General features: G+C 43.1%; 1 protein-coding gene across 1 annotated transcript in view; it reads right to left on the reverse strand.

The window, feature by feature from the left end:
- SLC9A3 (solute carrier family 9 member A3) overlaps positions 1–4,245 on the reverse strand; it is a gene marked incomplete at its 3' end in the record, with an annotated part of 99,076 nt that extends 94,831 nt beyond the window's left edge. The window contains exon 1 of the mRNA XM_079949456.1: positions 3,713–4,245. Coding sequence (XP_079805582.1) covers positions 3,713–3,935 — 223 coding nt within the window. The 5' untranslated portion in view covers positions 3,936–4,245. The remainder of the gene's footprint in view (positions 1–3,712) is intronic.
- Between the last annotated feature and the right edge of the window lie 12,213 nt (positions 4,246–16,458).

The raw sequence follows: 16,458 nt of genomic DNA on the forward strand, positions 1-16,458 counted from the left end.
ACCATTTGGGCAACAAGCCAATTCTCTCAGCTGATAGTGCTCTCAAAAAAAAAGCATCTTCCAGAAGGTTCAGTGCCATTTGTTCCCCGTTTCACCTTCTCTGCCTAGCCCTAGAGACAGTGATGTTAACATGAAACCAAAAAGGGTTGGTTATGCAATAAGGCCTCACCAAAATCAGACGGACGGCAATTTCCTTACACTGCATTAGATTAGTTTGTCCTCAGTGACATGATCATGAAATCAAATCACATGGCTTGGTGGAGATTTTGCTGTTACCAGAGAAGACCCAAATGGTGTCTAAGCTAGTGCGCCAAGTGAGCCGGGTTGCTGCCTCGCATATTTTTAGGAAGCTCTAAAATGACCCCACTTCTTTTCAGTGGACCCGAGTCTGGCTTAATTTGAAATAAAACCACCCCGTGTCCCTTTTGCCCTTCCATTTTGAGTACTAGGTTGCAAATAGCAGCAAAAGGGCATGAAAGAGGTCAGCATTTTGCTTTTTGTTGTGAAAATGTTTGTTACAGAACACAAGAGAACATTCAGCAACACAGACCTCCTAACTTTTTGCAATGTTTTTTGGCACAAGCGTTTTTCAGAAGACTGCCGTCTCCCCATGGTTTTCTCTCCACGTTGTATCAGAGAACATGCCCCCATCATGGCATGTTTCGGTGAAATGGAATGCCCCCACGCGGGGGAGGGTTCCTCAGGAAATATGCATCTGTCTGTGAAGAATTTGATGCATTCAGAAATAACTATTGTCACAGATTAAAAGACTCAAGGATTACTTGTTTAACACATTGGTTTGGTAACCTGAGAAAAGGGAGGTGCTGGAATGGCATTCCTCCCTTATGAGGTAGCGGGTGGCGGGGTGGGGGGGGGAGAGACACCTGATAATGACTTGAGCTTATACCCCCCCCCAAAAAAAATCCTAAAAATATAGAGTAAAAACAACCTCTGAAAAACACATGGAATTGCCTGAATATGCACAAAACAAGCAAATTTGAAAATAAAATGTACCTTTAAACAAATGCAACATCCAATATATATAGTGAGCATAAAAATAAATCTGTCAGTTCATGTAGCTCTTATATGGAAACTCTGGACAAGTTAGTTTCCATTGGATTTCTTCAGTCCTGTGCTCTCACTGAGATTACTTGATGTCCACAAAAGGACTGAACAGCTACTGTTTGAAAATATGTTTTCTTAAACCGAGGCGTGCTTTCCCTAATGAGGCCTCTTGCTGCTGGTGCCCTTCCACCATTCAGCTTCCGTTCTTAGACTGAGGTAAAGTTCGCAAACCGGGACACTACTTCTGGTTTTGAGGAGTTCGTAAACCGAATCATATGTAAACAGGGCTTTTCTTAAACTGAGGTACCACTGTAGTTAAATCTATTAAAAATCTGTATCGCAAAGTACGTTTGGTCAGATTATTCCATTTTATCCCATCACACATTGGGGCATTCAGAACATGGAACTGGGAAGCAAAACAGAAATGCTGTGCCCTGTTAAACAATGCTTTCCTCCAGCTGCAAACATCAAAACAGTATTTATTTTACATGAAAGAAAAGAAAATATTGGATCTGTCAAAATGGGACCAAGACATACATTTCAGACAAGACTGCCTTCACTATAAAACTCCTCAGATTACGTATGAAATTATTCTCAAATTGAAAGGGATACATTTAGGTGGTGCACCTGGAAGGGAAAAGATACTGCAGCAGGCAGAACCAAAGGCATTTTCATCTCCTAACAGAGCCACCCAAAAACATTGTGCTAACTATGGAATATTCAGGAGACAGGAAACATAAGTTACCTGATAATGACTTGAGTTTATACCCCAAAAAAGCCTTAAAATATATACTACTAGAGTAAACATAAGATATACTACTAAACATAAGGTAAAGGTAAAGGGACCCCTGACCATTAGGTCCAGTCGTAGCCGACTCTGGGGTTGTGGCGCTCATCTCGCTTTATTGGCCGAGGGAGCCAGTACAGCTTCCGGGTCATGTGGCCAGCAGGACTAAGCCGCTTCTGGCGAACCAGAGCAGCGCACAGAAACCCTATTTACCTTCCCGCCAGAGCGGTACCTATTTATCTGCTTGCACTTTGACGGACTTTCGAACTGCTAGGTTGGCAGGAGCAGGGACTGAGCTCACCCCGTCGTGGGGATTCGAACCGCCGACCTTCTGATCGGCAAGTCCTAGGCTCTGTGGTTTAACCCACAGCGCCACCCGCGTCCCTACTACCAAACATATATATACTATATTAGTATATATTAATTTATACTACTAAAGTAAACAATATATACTACTAGAGTAAACCTAAGTGCTGGAGTTTTTCATGGAAGAACATGCAGTCCCGGGAGCTCCCTTGTGCAGCTTGAAAGGGTACAACCCAAACACAGGTTTATGCCCACAGTAAGACCTAGGCCTTAGATGTTTCCTCATTTAAAGCCAGAGCTGATTTAGTTCTCCAGACCACAAATCCTGAGGGGCGGGTTGTAGGCATACGGTTGTGCATGAGGATTTTGCACTTGGATGACAAAGGGAGAGCTGCAGGTGGATGCATGGACAAGTCCCACTGTGGGAAGCAGGGAAGCTCCTGCACCACCGAAAGGGCACTGCTGATGATCCTGGTGTTGCGGTTGCTATCTCTATTGCCTGCCCAACATTGTTTGATATGCTTGGCTCCTTATCTTTGCTGCTAAATGAAATAAAGATAAATAAATAGTGTTCATACATGCAGTTAGGATATGGAAAACGTGCTATTTCAGCTTTCATCTCATGTCCCGACACGCACATGTATTTATTTATTTTTAAGAAAAAGACATTTATATACTGTACCTCTTTCCTACAAGTTTAAAGCACCTTACAGTGAACCAGCCCTGTGATTTCCAGAGCTGCAAGATTGGGGTTTGCAGAAGAGAAGGACTGCCAAAATGATCAAACTAGTTTGTTCAGTAAATAGCTGCTTTATTTTTAATTATTCTCTTGTTTTTATCCTGAGTTTTATTTTGTGAACCGCCCTGAGATCTTATGATAAAGGTTGCTATATAATCTAATACATAAGAATAATAAATAATAGCCCTGGCCAGTCTGTTAAACATCTTTTGTAATGCAGTCTAAGGCAGTATGTTGTAGACAGTGCTATTTTTCTAGAAAAAGAAGGGTTGGAACTCATCATGAACGCCCCCCTCGCTCTCTTATAATGACAATAGTGCCTACCTGAGAGGTGCCAGAACTGAGTTCCAGCGAGTTCCGGCTGAAAAAAGAGCCCTGGATAGAGACATTTTGTTTGACATAAGAGGGCATGATTTCCTTCCCCACCCGTTCTCACCGGAGGGGATTTGAAGTAAGTATGGGGGGTGTAAGTGGGCAGTACTGGAACTTAGTCTGAAAGAGAAACAGACCCCCCCCCCCGTGAGAATCAAATGCTATGGCATTGGCAGTTCCCCATGGAGAGCAATATCTGTTGGAGTTGAGTTGATGCTACAAACCGCCATCTTATGCTGAACCCGTATATATGTGCAAATAATCCTTATATCACAGAAACACTGCAAGCCTCCAGTGGCCTCGCTGAAAGGAAAACAACTCAGCGTACATACTGTTACCCAGTGAAACGTCTCATTGCTCAGAGATTGGGGTGACAATACAGTAGTAATGCCATTTGAAACAGACGAATGACCCCCAAGGAGTGCCAAAGCATCATTACTTACCAATCATAGCTGAGAAAGCCACCAGGATCCAGAAAGCAACGAAGAAAGGCACATGAACGTGGAGCCAATCAAAGGTGACTATCTGGAAGCCGCCACTGTGGTTAGTTGCCTTGATGGTTTCATTTGCAGTTCCGAGACCAACTCTTTCAGTAAGCCCTTCTGAATGGCACATCAACACTATTAGCAAAATGAGGAAAGGCAAAACGAATGCCCTCTTCTTCATGATCAAAGAACTGCTATCTAAAAATTGCCTCCTTGCGCACAATGTGCTATTTATCCCTTTTAGTATTGCTTAGCTTAAAGGTCCAAGTGGGCTTCCCACTTTTGCTTGTATTTTCTTGGATGCCCAGTTGAGAACTCCTAGCTGTCGGAAACCATGTCAGTATCAGGTTCTTCCTCTCAAATTCTGCTGCCTGCTCTCCAGCCAGTGGGGGGCACTATCCCTCCAACCGTTTATTCCTGAGGAGCCAAGCAGCACTTTGGCAGGTGCAGCCCTGGGCGCAAGGATCTTACTAACTCTAGGAGAACCTCTAAACCTCTTTCGCACCTTTGGAAGAAGGAGTGCTTTTTATGGTGTTTAATTGGAAGGAGGGGTCAGATAAACCTCTAGGCAGGTTTATGATGACTACTTTCCCCCTCAGTTCTGATTTGTAAATAAGTGTAAAAGATTAATGACATCTCTTCTTAATAATTATAGAGAGGTGGGTGTATAAGGTTCTTTTGGGGAAAGTGCATGGCCCAGGACTTCGCTCTCGCTTGAACAAAGTTAATCTCAAGGGAGATTAACATGTAGCAACAAGCCATTCAGGTAAAAAGCAAACTCTGCAGGTAGCAGCCTTCAGGACAGGTAGTCAGCCAAAGGATACCTGACAACTGTACCAATTAACAGTTAAGTGGTGAGCCAACCAACATCACTTTGGGTCTACAACCTCTAAGGCAGGGTGGTACAACTTTTAATATCAGGTGGGCCATGGGTTCCACACTGCCTTGTTGTGGGGGGGGGGGAGGCCAAAATTTGATGTCCCCCCCCCTCAGCCCTGGAGCTGCCTTCCCAAAGCTAAGTGAGGTGCTGGGCTTTGAGAAGGAGGCATGAGGCTATGGCAGGCTCCCAGCTTTGGGAAGGTGCTGGAGGATTCTAGGACCTTGTCAGAGCTCTCATGTCTCCTTCCCAAACCCCAGCATCTTGCTTAACTGGCTTTGGGAAGGCAGCACAAAGGCTGCGGAAGGGGGTATCAAATGTTGCTGAGGGCCGCTAAAAAAGGTCTCGAGCGCAGCATGCGGCTCTCGTGCTGTGCATTGGATCGCCCTGGTCTAAGGTACAGTAGTTCCCAGAAATAGCAATTCAAGTTTAGAAAAGCAACGTCCATCAGCTGAGCTAAAGAAGGATTAATTAGATCTGGATTAGCAATGGAGAATCTATTTTACAAACCAAGATCAAAGGAACCTAGTCTGTTTAATTTAAAAAGTGAAGACAGGAAGACCTTTTCCTGTGGAAGAATTGCTACCCGTGCAACCTATTTGGAATGGTTCGCCTCCCACCCGTAGTTGAAGCAAGACAGACTAGGACAAGGGGAGAGTCTTCTCCATGGCTCCTTGGCTCCAGAACTTCTTGCTTCCTTTCTGTTGATGTTCCATAGGCTGGTGAAAACTTTTTTCGTAAGGCTTTTAGCCTATCACATTTAAAGTATGCCCGTTTCTGAACATTTCCCAACTCTGCAACAGAAAGGGAGAAAAGCTTTTCTCTACCCTCTTTCTCCATGCCATGCATAATTTCATAGGCTTTTATCATATCACCTGTCACTTGCCTTTTCTCTAAACAAAAAAGACCCAAACACCACAACCTCTCCTCGTAGGGGAGTCGCCTCATCCCCTTGATCCTTTTCTGAATCTTTTCCAATTCTACAATATCCTTTCTGAGGTGAGAAAACCAGAACTGTACACAGTATTCCAAATGCGGTTGCATGCACACAGTGTATCTTGATTTCAGTAACCCTTTTGGCAAAGTCCCCAGTGATATTCTTCTGAAGAAGCTAGTAAAACTGAACCCAAAGAATGTTCACTAACGGTTCCTTATCATCCAGGAAGAAAGGGAAAAGGGGGCTGCCACAGTGTTTTGTCCTGGGCCCAAGGTTGTTCAACATATTTATAAAGGACTTGGATGAAGGTATAATGGGAATGCTCATCAAATTTGCAGATGACACCAAACTGGGGGGGTAGCCAATGCCGCTGAAGACAGAATCAGGATTCAAGATGACCTTAACAGATTGGAGAACTGGGCCCAGCTAACAAAATGAATTTCAATAGGGACAAATGTAAGGTTCTGCACTTAGGCAAGAAGAACCAGCTGCACAAATAGAGGATGGGGAACACCTGGCTTGCCAGTACTACCTGTAAAAAGGATCTAGCGGTCTTAGTAGATGACAAACTTAACTTGAGTCAACACTGTGATGCAAAGGCAAAAAAAAAAAAGCTATTCTATGCTGCAACAACAGAAGTATAGTGTTCCAACCAAGGGATATAATAGTCCTGCTTTCATCAGATCCCACCTGGAATCTTGTGTCGTTCTGGGTACTACAATTTAAGACGAATATAGACAAGATGTAATGTGTGCACAGGTGGGCCATCAAAATGGTCAAGGGACTGGAAATCAAGCTTTATGAGGAAAAGTTGAGGGAATTGTATGAGAAGAGATATGATAGCCACCTTCAAATATCTCAAAGGCTGTCACAAGGAAGATGGAGCAAGCTTGTTTTCTTCTGCTCTGGAAGGAAGGACCCAAACCAATGGATCCAAGTTACAAGGAAGAAGATTCCAACCAAACTTCAGGAAAACATTCTGACAGTAAGAGTTGTTTCACAGTAAGACAGACTCCCACGAGAGGTGGTGGACTCTCCTTCCTTGGAAGTTTTTAAGCAAGGATTGGATGGCCATTTGTCATATATGATCTAGTTGAGATCCCTGCCTTGGACGGGCCTTGACTTGATGAGCCCCAGAGTCCCTTTCAACTCTACAGCTCCATGATTCTATATTAAAAAGCACAGGTCCAAATACAGATCCTTGGAGGCCTTCACTTTCTACACCTCTCCATTCAGAGAATTGTCCATTTATTCTTACTCTTTGCATCCTGATACTTAACCAATTCCTGATCCATGGTTGCTAAGCTTACTCAGGAATGTTCACTACAAAGTCGGCCCACAGAGATGGGTGAAGGTTGAACTCTCCATGCATTATTATTTTATTACTTATTAATTAACACATTAGCTGATGCGCAGAGAGTTTGATTCTGCTGGGACACACCCCTGCAGGCCAACGTTGTCATGGTGATTAAGAGGTAGGCTGTCCTGCTCAACTTTCAAAATCAGCCCATGAGGGTGTGGGAGATAAAAATCTGGCCCACTGGGCCAAAACCGTTCCCCACCCCAGTTTTAATGTGTCACATGTGAAAGGACTCTGAGCCAGGAAGGTATCTGAACTCTTTCACAAAGACGTTTCACTAGGACATTTATTCTGATAACAGGTATTGTACTTTGGAACCATGTACTCTGCATTTATTTGAAGCATGATAGATGATTTTAAAACAACATTAAGTTGCATAAAAATCAATGATGGTGTCTAACCTAATCGAAAACTTAACTACACAATAAAAGGCTGACGGAGGCAAAGGAAAAGGCATATTCCCAGTCAATTCTCTTCAACAAAATGACAGTTTATGAATCCATGAAAGGTGAGGTACTGTTTGCAAGGACATGAGCACAAAATGTGGGTTATGTATCAACCTGAGTCAAAAACGAGCAATACCTTATCCTGAAGCTACAACTCAGCTTTGTGACTTTTGTTGCTAAATGGCAGTGGCTTCCAATGGGGTGAGCTCCTGTTGTTCGGTCCCTGCTCCTGCCCACCTAGCAGTTCAAAGGCATGTCAAAGTGCAAGTAGATAAATAGGTACTGCTCCGGTGGGAAGGTAAACGGCATTTCCGTGCGCTGCTCTGGTTCGCCATAAGCGGCTTAGTCATGCTGGCCACGTGACCTGGAAAAACTGTCTACGGACAAACGTTGGCTCCCTCGGCCTGTAAAGCGAGATGAGCGCTGCAACCCCAGAGTCGTCCGCAACTGGACCTAACGGTCAGGGGTCCCTTTATAGATATGTTGGACCAAATGTTACAGAGGAAAAGGAGGAAAATTAGACTAGAGAGGCCAGGTGAGAAAGTGAGCAGGGTTCCTGCACTTTTAATAGTTGTGTAGAAAAGGAAGCTTCCGTAGGAATAGATTACATAACAAGCTGCACCTAGCCACTCCAAACCAGACATGAAGTTGGCACTTTTTGTGGCACCTGCATGTACACTGTGTCTACTTCCAGCACCGCCCCTTTTGCCATCCTCTGTTCCTACAGTGATATGTAGGGTGACCAGTTGAAACATCACGTTTTTGGCATCACATTGTAAAAGATTCAGATCCCTTTTTATTCCCAAATGCCCTTTCATTACTTTTCCTCTTGCTCTTAGGTGCCACAGGATTTTGTGATGTCTTTGATTTGTCTGTATTTAATTAATGCAGAAATCTGAATCGATTAATGGCATCATGTAAGACTAATTAAAACGATGGAACCTAAACTAAAGAAGCCAAGACACATTGAATTGAAATATGGGGATCGTTTGGAAGATTTTTAAAAAATAAAATAAAAGACATTAGACTCAACCAAAAACTTGGTGAAAGAATCCATTTGCTAGAAACTGCAGAATCTGTGAGATAAGTGCAGCATTTTAATGCAAATTTCCCACATAGTTGTAGTAGATAAAAGCCTGCAGGGGTCCCATCTAAATCAGCAGCATACCGTGGAGTCTTGGCTCTTCTTTCCTTGTCTACTGAGGAGAAGACTTCAGGTCATCTAAGGTTATCAAAATTAACAAAACCATTGTAGGCCTCCATGATATTACATAACACAGTGAAGTGAGTTTGGAAGAGAACCCAGGGCACAGAATTATGAAAAGCCTCAGGAGGTTATATGAGGCCCTAGAGGAGTTATTGGGGGGAAATTATACAAAATAGTTAAAGGATTATGATTTCATTGGACTATTTTTGTGGTGTAAGAACATGCCAGCTATTGAATTACACAATGACTCTTCATCAAGAGGTCCTGCAAGTGGCTGGCATTCTCCTACACCAACAGATGTGGCTTAATGAAAACAATACTTCAATAATTTGTATCTCTTATGTCCCTGGGACAAACATTACAACAACCGTCTGTTTGAAAAAGAAGTATTTGATCAGAGTGCCAAACTGTATGGCAGAAACAAGATATCCTTTTTTCTCCTGTGTTTTTTTTAAATATAAGCCTTTATCATTAGTAGATGAAGGCTTAGGGTTATTGGCGTTAACCAAACACCTGCTGGGGCAGTACTATTTAAAAACAACAACACCCTTTTCTTCCCTGTGCTGTTCTGCTCCAATCACAGCTATTCTAGAGCTGGTCTGTCAAAGTTCTCCTTCTCCTGTTTATGTCCAATGTCAGCCCCTCAGAACGGGTTGAGACATTAACGTTATGAAGGGGCTCTAGATGGGAAAGAATCCAGGGCTATCTCAGCCTTGTATAGTTTCACAGAAGAGGACATTTCAGGCGTAGCTGGCATGAGAAGATATATAAGAAGAAGAAGGAAACTCAGAAAGTGTGACGTTTCCCGGTGCATGGTTGCAGAATTGTTATTCCTATTCTTATTCTAAGCCCTGGGGCAAAACATTCTGCCATGTTCTTCCTAAACATTAGGAAGAACTTCCTGACAGTAAGAGCTGTTTGACAGTGGAATTTGCTGCCAAGGAGTGTGGTGGAGTCTCCTTCTTTGGAGGTCTTTAAGCAGAGGCTTGGCAACCATATGTCAGGAGTGTTCTGATGGTGTTTCCTGCTTGGCAGGGGGTTGGACTCGATGGCCCTTGTGGTCTCTTCCAACTTTTCTATGATTCTATGGTCCCCCACAATTGGGTGGTGGGGGGGGGGGTGAGGCTCTGTAAGGACTTCTCCTCAAGGAAAAGCTGTTGCAAAGCCTCGCCATGCTGCTGGGGTGCAACAGAACGCCTCCCTCTTAGTGGCTCTCTCTGCGAGAGGGGGGTGATTCACAAGGCTTTGCTGCTTGTCTCTTTCTGGGGTGGGAGGGACACGCAAGCAAGGCTGAGCTGCTCTGCCACCACCTCCGTCCTTACCTGGGCTGCTTCTCTGGTGGTTTGGAAGCAGTGGGGCAGGCGAGGTGACTGAAGGGACACCACCTTTTGCATTTCTGCTGCCTGAGGCAGCTGCTTCACCCTACCTCAAGGTTGGGCCAGCTCTGGGAGGTAGACACAAGAAGATTTGGAACAGCCCATAACTCCACTCTTAGATACCTTGAAAGTTCAATGGTAGAAAAGTAGCACATTTGTTGTGATCATTTACTTTTTCTGTTGCATAAGTTCTATTGGGATGTTATTGCAGGAAAAACAGCCCAGCCCCCTAGTTTCTGAAGCAACAAGAATGTGTGCCATCAGTTCATATAATAGACCAATATAAAGCATATGTAGTGAGATGCTCAGAGATATAGATGCTCCTGATGAACACAAGCACTGAACATTGGCGGTGGGGGGGGGAGAGATAGTTGACCCCCTTCTTCCTTAAATGACCCCCTTGACCATGCTTCTAATAACTAGGAATTAAATAAATTCCTTCAGTCCAGGGCAACTGGATAGCTCAGTCAGTAGAGCATGAAAATCTTAATCTCAGGGTCACGGATTTGAGCCCCACCCCGGGCAAAAAGATTCCTGCATTGCGGGGGGACTAGATGATCCCAGTGGCCCCTTGCAACTTTACAATTCTATGGTTTTGTGTATGAGCTCTTGCAAAATATCACAATCTGGTAGTTACACACACAACCTGCCTTCCGCGTTTCTTCAAGGTAGTTTGAATTGCAAAGGAAGTAGATGAAGCGTACTCAAAAAATTGTTTTAGAACTTCCTAATTCAAATACTGTTAGAAACTAAAGCCCATCATTAGAGAAACTGAATGAACTGCAAATACTGAACAACACCTGAGCTCCAGGCTGAGAACAGAAGAACTCGCAAACCCCAATTTACAGGAAGGAAGGAGGAGCGGGGAATCACATTCCCTTCTCCAACCACGTATATTAGTTCTCGCAGCGTCTGGGAGCAATTTGGCGTTTATCATTCACTATGTTCCTGGGTGGAAGCTATTTTTAGACCCCCTTAATCCTTCTGTCTTGTCCACCCTTGCCCCCTCCTCCGTTGTGACTGATAACTTTGCTTCCAGGAACCCTGTGGGGCATGTTTCCAAATCTTAAATGTTTTAACATCTTTAGTGCCTTCCCCCCCGAAATTCGAGGCAGGTTATTTTTAGCCATTTATCTTTTTTGGACCACATTTTAGCTTGCTTAATGATTCTCAATTCCTGTCTCTTGATTTTCCTTCCTAACACAGCCATGCCTTTAACATCGCCTCTCACTGCTCAAATGTCAGTGTGGTTAAGTTCTGTTAAGCAGTGCGCTATAGTGGTGTTTTCTTTAGCCTGTCTTCTGAGCAGTGGCGTAGCGTGGGGGGCTGGTGGGAGCGTGGCCTGAGGCACATTTTTATGATGGGGCGCAACCAGGCACCCCCACAGCAGGCTCCCTCCTCATGCTTGAAGCTGCATGGAGGGAAGCCATGGTGTTATGTACTAGAACAATAGGATTCAGAATGCAGCAGTCTGATTGGTCCTAGAACAATAAGATTCAGAATGCAGCAGTCTGATTGGTCCACAGGAGCCACCCAATCCAGCTCCAGGTGGAAGTGAATCCGCAACCTGATTGGCCTACAGGTGAATCCCAGAATTAGCCAATCACGTGGGGCCCATTGTGTAAATAATGTATATAAAGCAGACATTCAGGGGGAACTTCATTCCTCCTCACCAGTATGAGCTGAAGAAAGAGCACAAAATCGACTCTCGACTCTCGACTCTGAGTATATTTCACATACCCAGGCTGGACCTTTAAGGGAGTGACAGCAGTGCCTCCTTCTCCTTATGGCCACTGAAGGGACAGCCGTGTGCGCCCTTCCCCTGGGCCATTAAGGAGGGAGGAAGAGTGCGTGACCCAGGGGGTGGAAGCAGTGGGGAGGCTGCAGCAGCTTTGCCACCCCTCTCTTCCACAGGGCTCCAGCACATGAGTGTGTCCCCTGCGCCGCTTTGCAAGGCTGGGATTGGACAGTCCCACCCCAGCCTAGCAATTCCACACAGGGCTGCCAGGGTGGAGTGAGTGTGCCCAGTCTGATCGGATTGATTTGAAGCTGCCGCAACAGGCTGCCTCTGTGCCTCCCCCCCCCCGGCACACACATGCCCCGGGCGACGGTAGCACACGCTATGCTGCTGCTTCTGAGGCCTGAGAAAGGAAGAAACAAGCACATCAAAGTGCAAGTAGATAAATAGGTACCGCTCTGGTGGGAAGGTAAACGGTGTTTCCGTGCGCTGCTCTGGTTCGCCAGAAGCAGCTTGGTCATGCTGGCCACATGACCCGGAAGCTGTACGCCGGCTCCCTCGGCCAGTAAAGCGAGATGAGTGCCGCAACCCCAGAGTCGGTCACGACTGGACCTAATGGTCAGGAGTCCCTTTACCTTAAGATTTTCTCACTAAGCTACTGAGATACCTCCACGGATGCTGGTAATATGGCTCACATGAGCTTGCCTTAGAGTGGAACTATACCTAAGTTACCTAGGGAATCCACAGAATTTTAAGCAGAGGTCCCTCAACTCCATGTGAAAACCAAGAGTCCTCTTGCCATTATTCAACTCAATTGCTTACTGTCATCATACAGGCAAAAAGGGGTCTTTAGCCCCCCAACTCTATGTGAATAATGGAAGCTTTGGTAGAGCTCTCCCTTAAGCACTTCAGCAACCTGCTCCTATCTGCATGTTTCTTGTGCATGTGATTCAGAAACAGAGGGGAAACCAGCAGTCTCTGTTGCTATTCACACTGGATAAGGGGAATTAAAAAAGAGCCCTCTCTGTGTGTCTCATTTCATACTAGATAAGATGGTTGATATGCATAAGGGATAGATTGAGTCAAAGGACTGCCAGCTGGTTGTCTATCTTAAAAGTAGACAATTTAAACAATCAGCACATGCATGTTTTGTTTTTTTAATTTATTTAATCATTTTTTCAATACAAACAACAACCGCAAAAGACATACAACAAAAACCATAATAACACTAATAACACAATTTGACAATTCAGATCTTAATACACTGATATACCTATGACTACACCTTTTTAACAATATTCCCCCCCCAATCCTGCCCCTACTTCCCATCACTATCTGCCTTATCGCTTAAATATTCCTTCGAGATTTATTCATATTTATCCATTCTTAATTTGCATCGACGTGCAATTCGTTCGTATGTAGCTAATCTGTCCATATTATCAATCCATGTGCTCAATGGAAACTTTTTGCGGCTCTTCTAATTCATCAAAACAAGTTTTTTTGCTTCTAATATAGAACAGTACATCCATTTTTTTTGACCCCTTGTAATCTCCCAGCGCATGCATGTTTGCATCTAAAACGATGAAACAAAATGCAGAGTGCAAAGCATTCAAAGCTTTGAAAATTACTGAAGAGACAGTGTTTTGAAAAGTTACAACCTGCTCTGTACTTTAGTTATACGATACCACTCTTAGGGGAGAAATCTGCTCTACTGAAATTCCTGCTTCAATTTTTAATTTAATGATTTGCCTTTTTGGCTTGCACATGTTTGCTGTAAAACGCTAATAAAAGCAGCATAAACAGTCTATGAATGCTATCATTATGTTAAAATTAAAGGGAAGGAAGATATTTCTAAAAACTGGCAGAACATCCAAATACTTTACTCTGCGCTTGCTTCACATGACACAAGATTCATCATCATTCTTTCAAAACTCACATTATTCCAAAACTATTACCCTGTTACCTTGCCAAAACCCATAGAACAGACTTCAAATAAAAGCACTTTTCTTAACTGTTTAATAAAAGGGATGCCAATTTGTATTCTTACTGTAAAAACATACTGAGCTTGTCATTTAGGGGTGCAATGAATTTAACGCTATTGGCAAATGATGTTCAAATATTGTATACCTTTTTTTTTAATTCAGAAATGCACTTTATGTACAGTCCAGTGTTTCATTTGCTAAAATGTAGGGTACAAATCTGATCAATGTTGGCTCAAATTCAAGGATTTATCTGCAATGGTCTTGGGAATTTAACTTTCTCTTGCCTGTTTCGTACCTACAAAAGGTAGAACTATAAACTTTGAAGAATTTAATCAATGGATTACATTGCCAAGGCCCCAGACCACAACTCCGCAAAGAAAGAGTTCTCTGGCAACTGTAGCTCTGAAAAAGACATGGATCCACTTGCTGGTCTGTTCCAGGTGGGTCGGTGGGTGACACTGGCACCAAACTTTGATGACTGGTCAACAGTGGATCAAGAATGCCCTGAGGAGAGATTCCCCTAGCATAACAGGAATGATCTGCTCATGTTCTGAAGATGCGAAAAGAGTTTGACAAAAATATTAAAAGGCCTAACTTAAGTGATGTCACGAGAGGGTACCTGATACCTGTTGACCTTTTCTGGAAAGAAGCAATCATCTGCAAGGACGGGGAAGTCTAAAATCTTTTGTTTGTGGTAGTCTCGTTTGTAAGTTAAAGGGTTGATTCAGAAATGATGCTACCTACCTTGGGATTCTACATCTTCAGTCTGCTGTATGGGAAGACCAGGCTACAGAGTAATAAAGAATTGAATAATCTAAATGTGTGTATGTATAATCCTGCCCTTAAATTCATCGCCACTAGGTTCAACTTTCCTTTGCAGACCATTCAGAGTATGCTACTTGTTTTTACAACCAATGGGAAAGAGACCCGTTTTAAGTTATGGTCTTCAAGAAATTACAAAATCTTTCTCAGCTCCCAATGATAAACACTTTTGCCATCACTCAATTCCTATGCTTGATTACAACACATCTGTTGTTTTGTAATATGTAAGTTTATTAACATTTTGTTCTAAATGCTGAGGAAAACTCTGACGTCAAATCTCCACCCAAGAAGAGTCAGTTTGTGAGCATCCTCCCTCTGTACCTTTTGATCTCATGAAAATCAAGATTTTGTACAAGAACATCCAGAAGACATTTGTAATACACATCCTTCTCCCTTTTACAGTACTTCCATAAAAACTGAACATCCCACTTTCCCCTTTAAAGGTCCTGGCAGAGGAAGAATCACGCTCTGTGCTGAAGTTGTTGTACTCCCATTGTTTCGAAAGCATTTCTACGGTGTTCTTTATAAATAATCCAGTTTTCATTATTCATTTAGGAAAGGATTGACCAGCTTCTACATTCTTGGGACTCATTATACTTTGCAAACACAACTCAATTTCAAAAAGGCAAAATTAAGGTGTGAATAACAAATTGTTAATCAGCTGCAATTGCAAAAGAATGAAATTTGAGTAAATCTTCTCATAATTACACAGGCCAAAGCAATAAAATAGCTCACGGGATGAAATCACAATATAAAATGGCAAAATACATAATCAACCCAACAACCCCCCCCCCCTTTTTAAAGAGATTGCTCATCTCAAATTATACAGTGGTACCTTGGTTTGCAACCGTTTTGGATTACAACCACGTCAAACCCTGAAGTGTGTGTCCCTTTTTTGGATTACAACCCATTTTTATTTTTATTTTTGGATTACAACAAATTACTTGTTTTTGGAGGCCCCATTGGCGAAAGCGCGCCTTGGGTTACAACCTGCTTTGGTTTACAACCAGACCTCCGGATCGGATTATGGTTGTAAACCAAGGTATCACTCGGCAAAAGTGAGCTCATGCCTCTCAATTTTTATTGAATAATTTGTCTTAACATTCTAACCTATTAGTTAACTCAGCAAATCCTTTCCATCTTTCACTATATTCTGTCATTCAATTTACCTTAATTTATTTTAACCTTATCTTTCTATAAAATACCTTAAAGCTTAAAACTTAATATTTATTTGTACATAATTCCTTATATCATTTCTACTAAAGCCAAATATTTTCATTCCAACATTTTTCTAATGCTCATTAATTATTCAATAAAAATTGAGAAAGATGGAAAGATTTTGCTGAAACGAATAACTAAACTAGAATACGAAAAAGGGAGGTGTGAGGAGGTCGATGAAACAAGTAAATGAAGGATGGAGATATGGAATATTGGATGTGTGTTTTTTTATTGTTATTGGTGTATTGGTTTTTATGTGTGTGTTTTTCCTCTTTTGATGTACTGTTATGTATGTTTTGTTAATTTTTTGTTGTTCTCTTTTTTGCCTTTTTTGCAATTTTTGAAACTTCTAATAAATATCATTAAAAAAAAAAGTGAGCTCATGCCTCTCATCACATATGTACATATATATTTAAGAGGTTCTTTATAATCCTGTTTTGGGACTGGTTCGTGTTCTTACGCAGCTGCATTTATTTTGCACTTTCTGGATGTCCCCGGATGACAGGACATATAAGGTAGGTGTGTTTTGTGCTACAGATCCAGCCCTGCTGGCAGCGGCTGCTTTTCCTTTTCTCTCTTTATTCTGAGCGCGCCTCCTCCCGCCCGGCGGCTCCCAAGGCCGAACTCGCTCAGCCGTTGCCTGGCAACGGAGCGCCGACTCTTCCGCGGCTGATTGGGCAGCGGCCTCCTCGGGGGCGGCTCCGCTCCCCAAGGCCGAGGGTCCGATTGGCCTCTTCCCGG

Source organism: Podarcis cretensis, assembly GCF_951804945.1.
Source record: "Podarcis cretensis genome assembly, chromosome: 13".
Taxonomy (NCBI): Eukaryota; Metazoa; Chordata; class Lepidosauria; order Squamata; family Lacertidae; genus Podarcis; species Podarcis cretensis.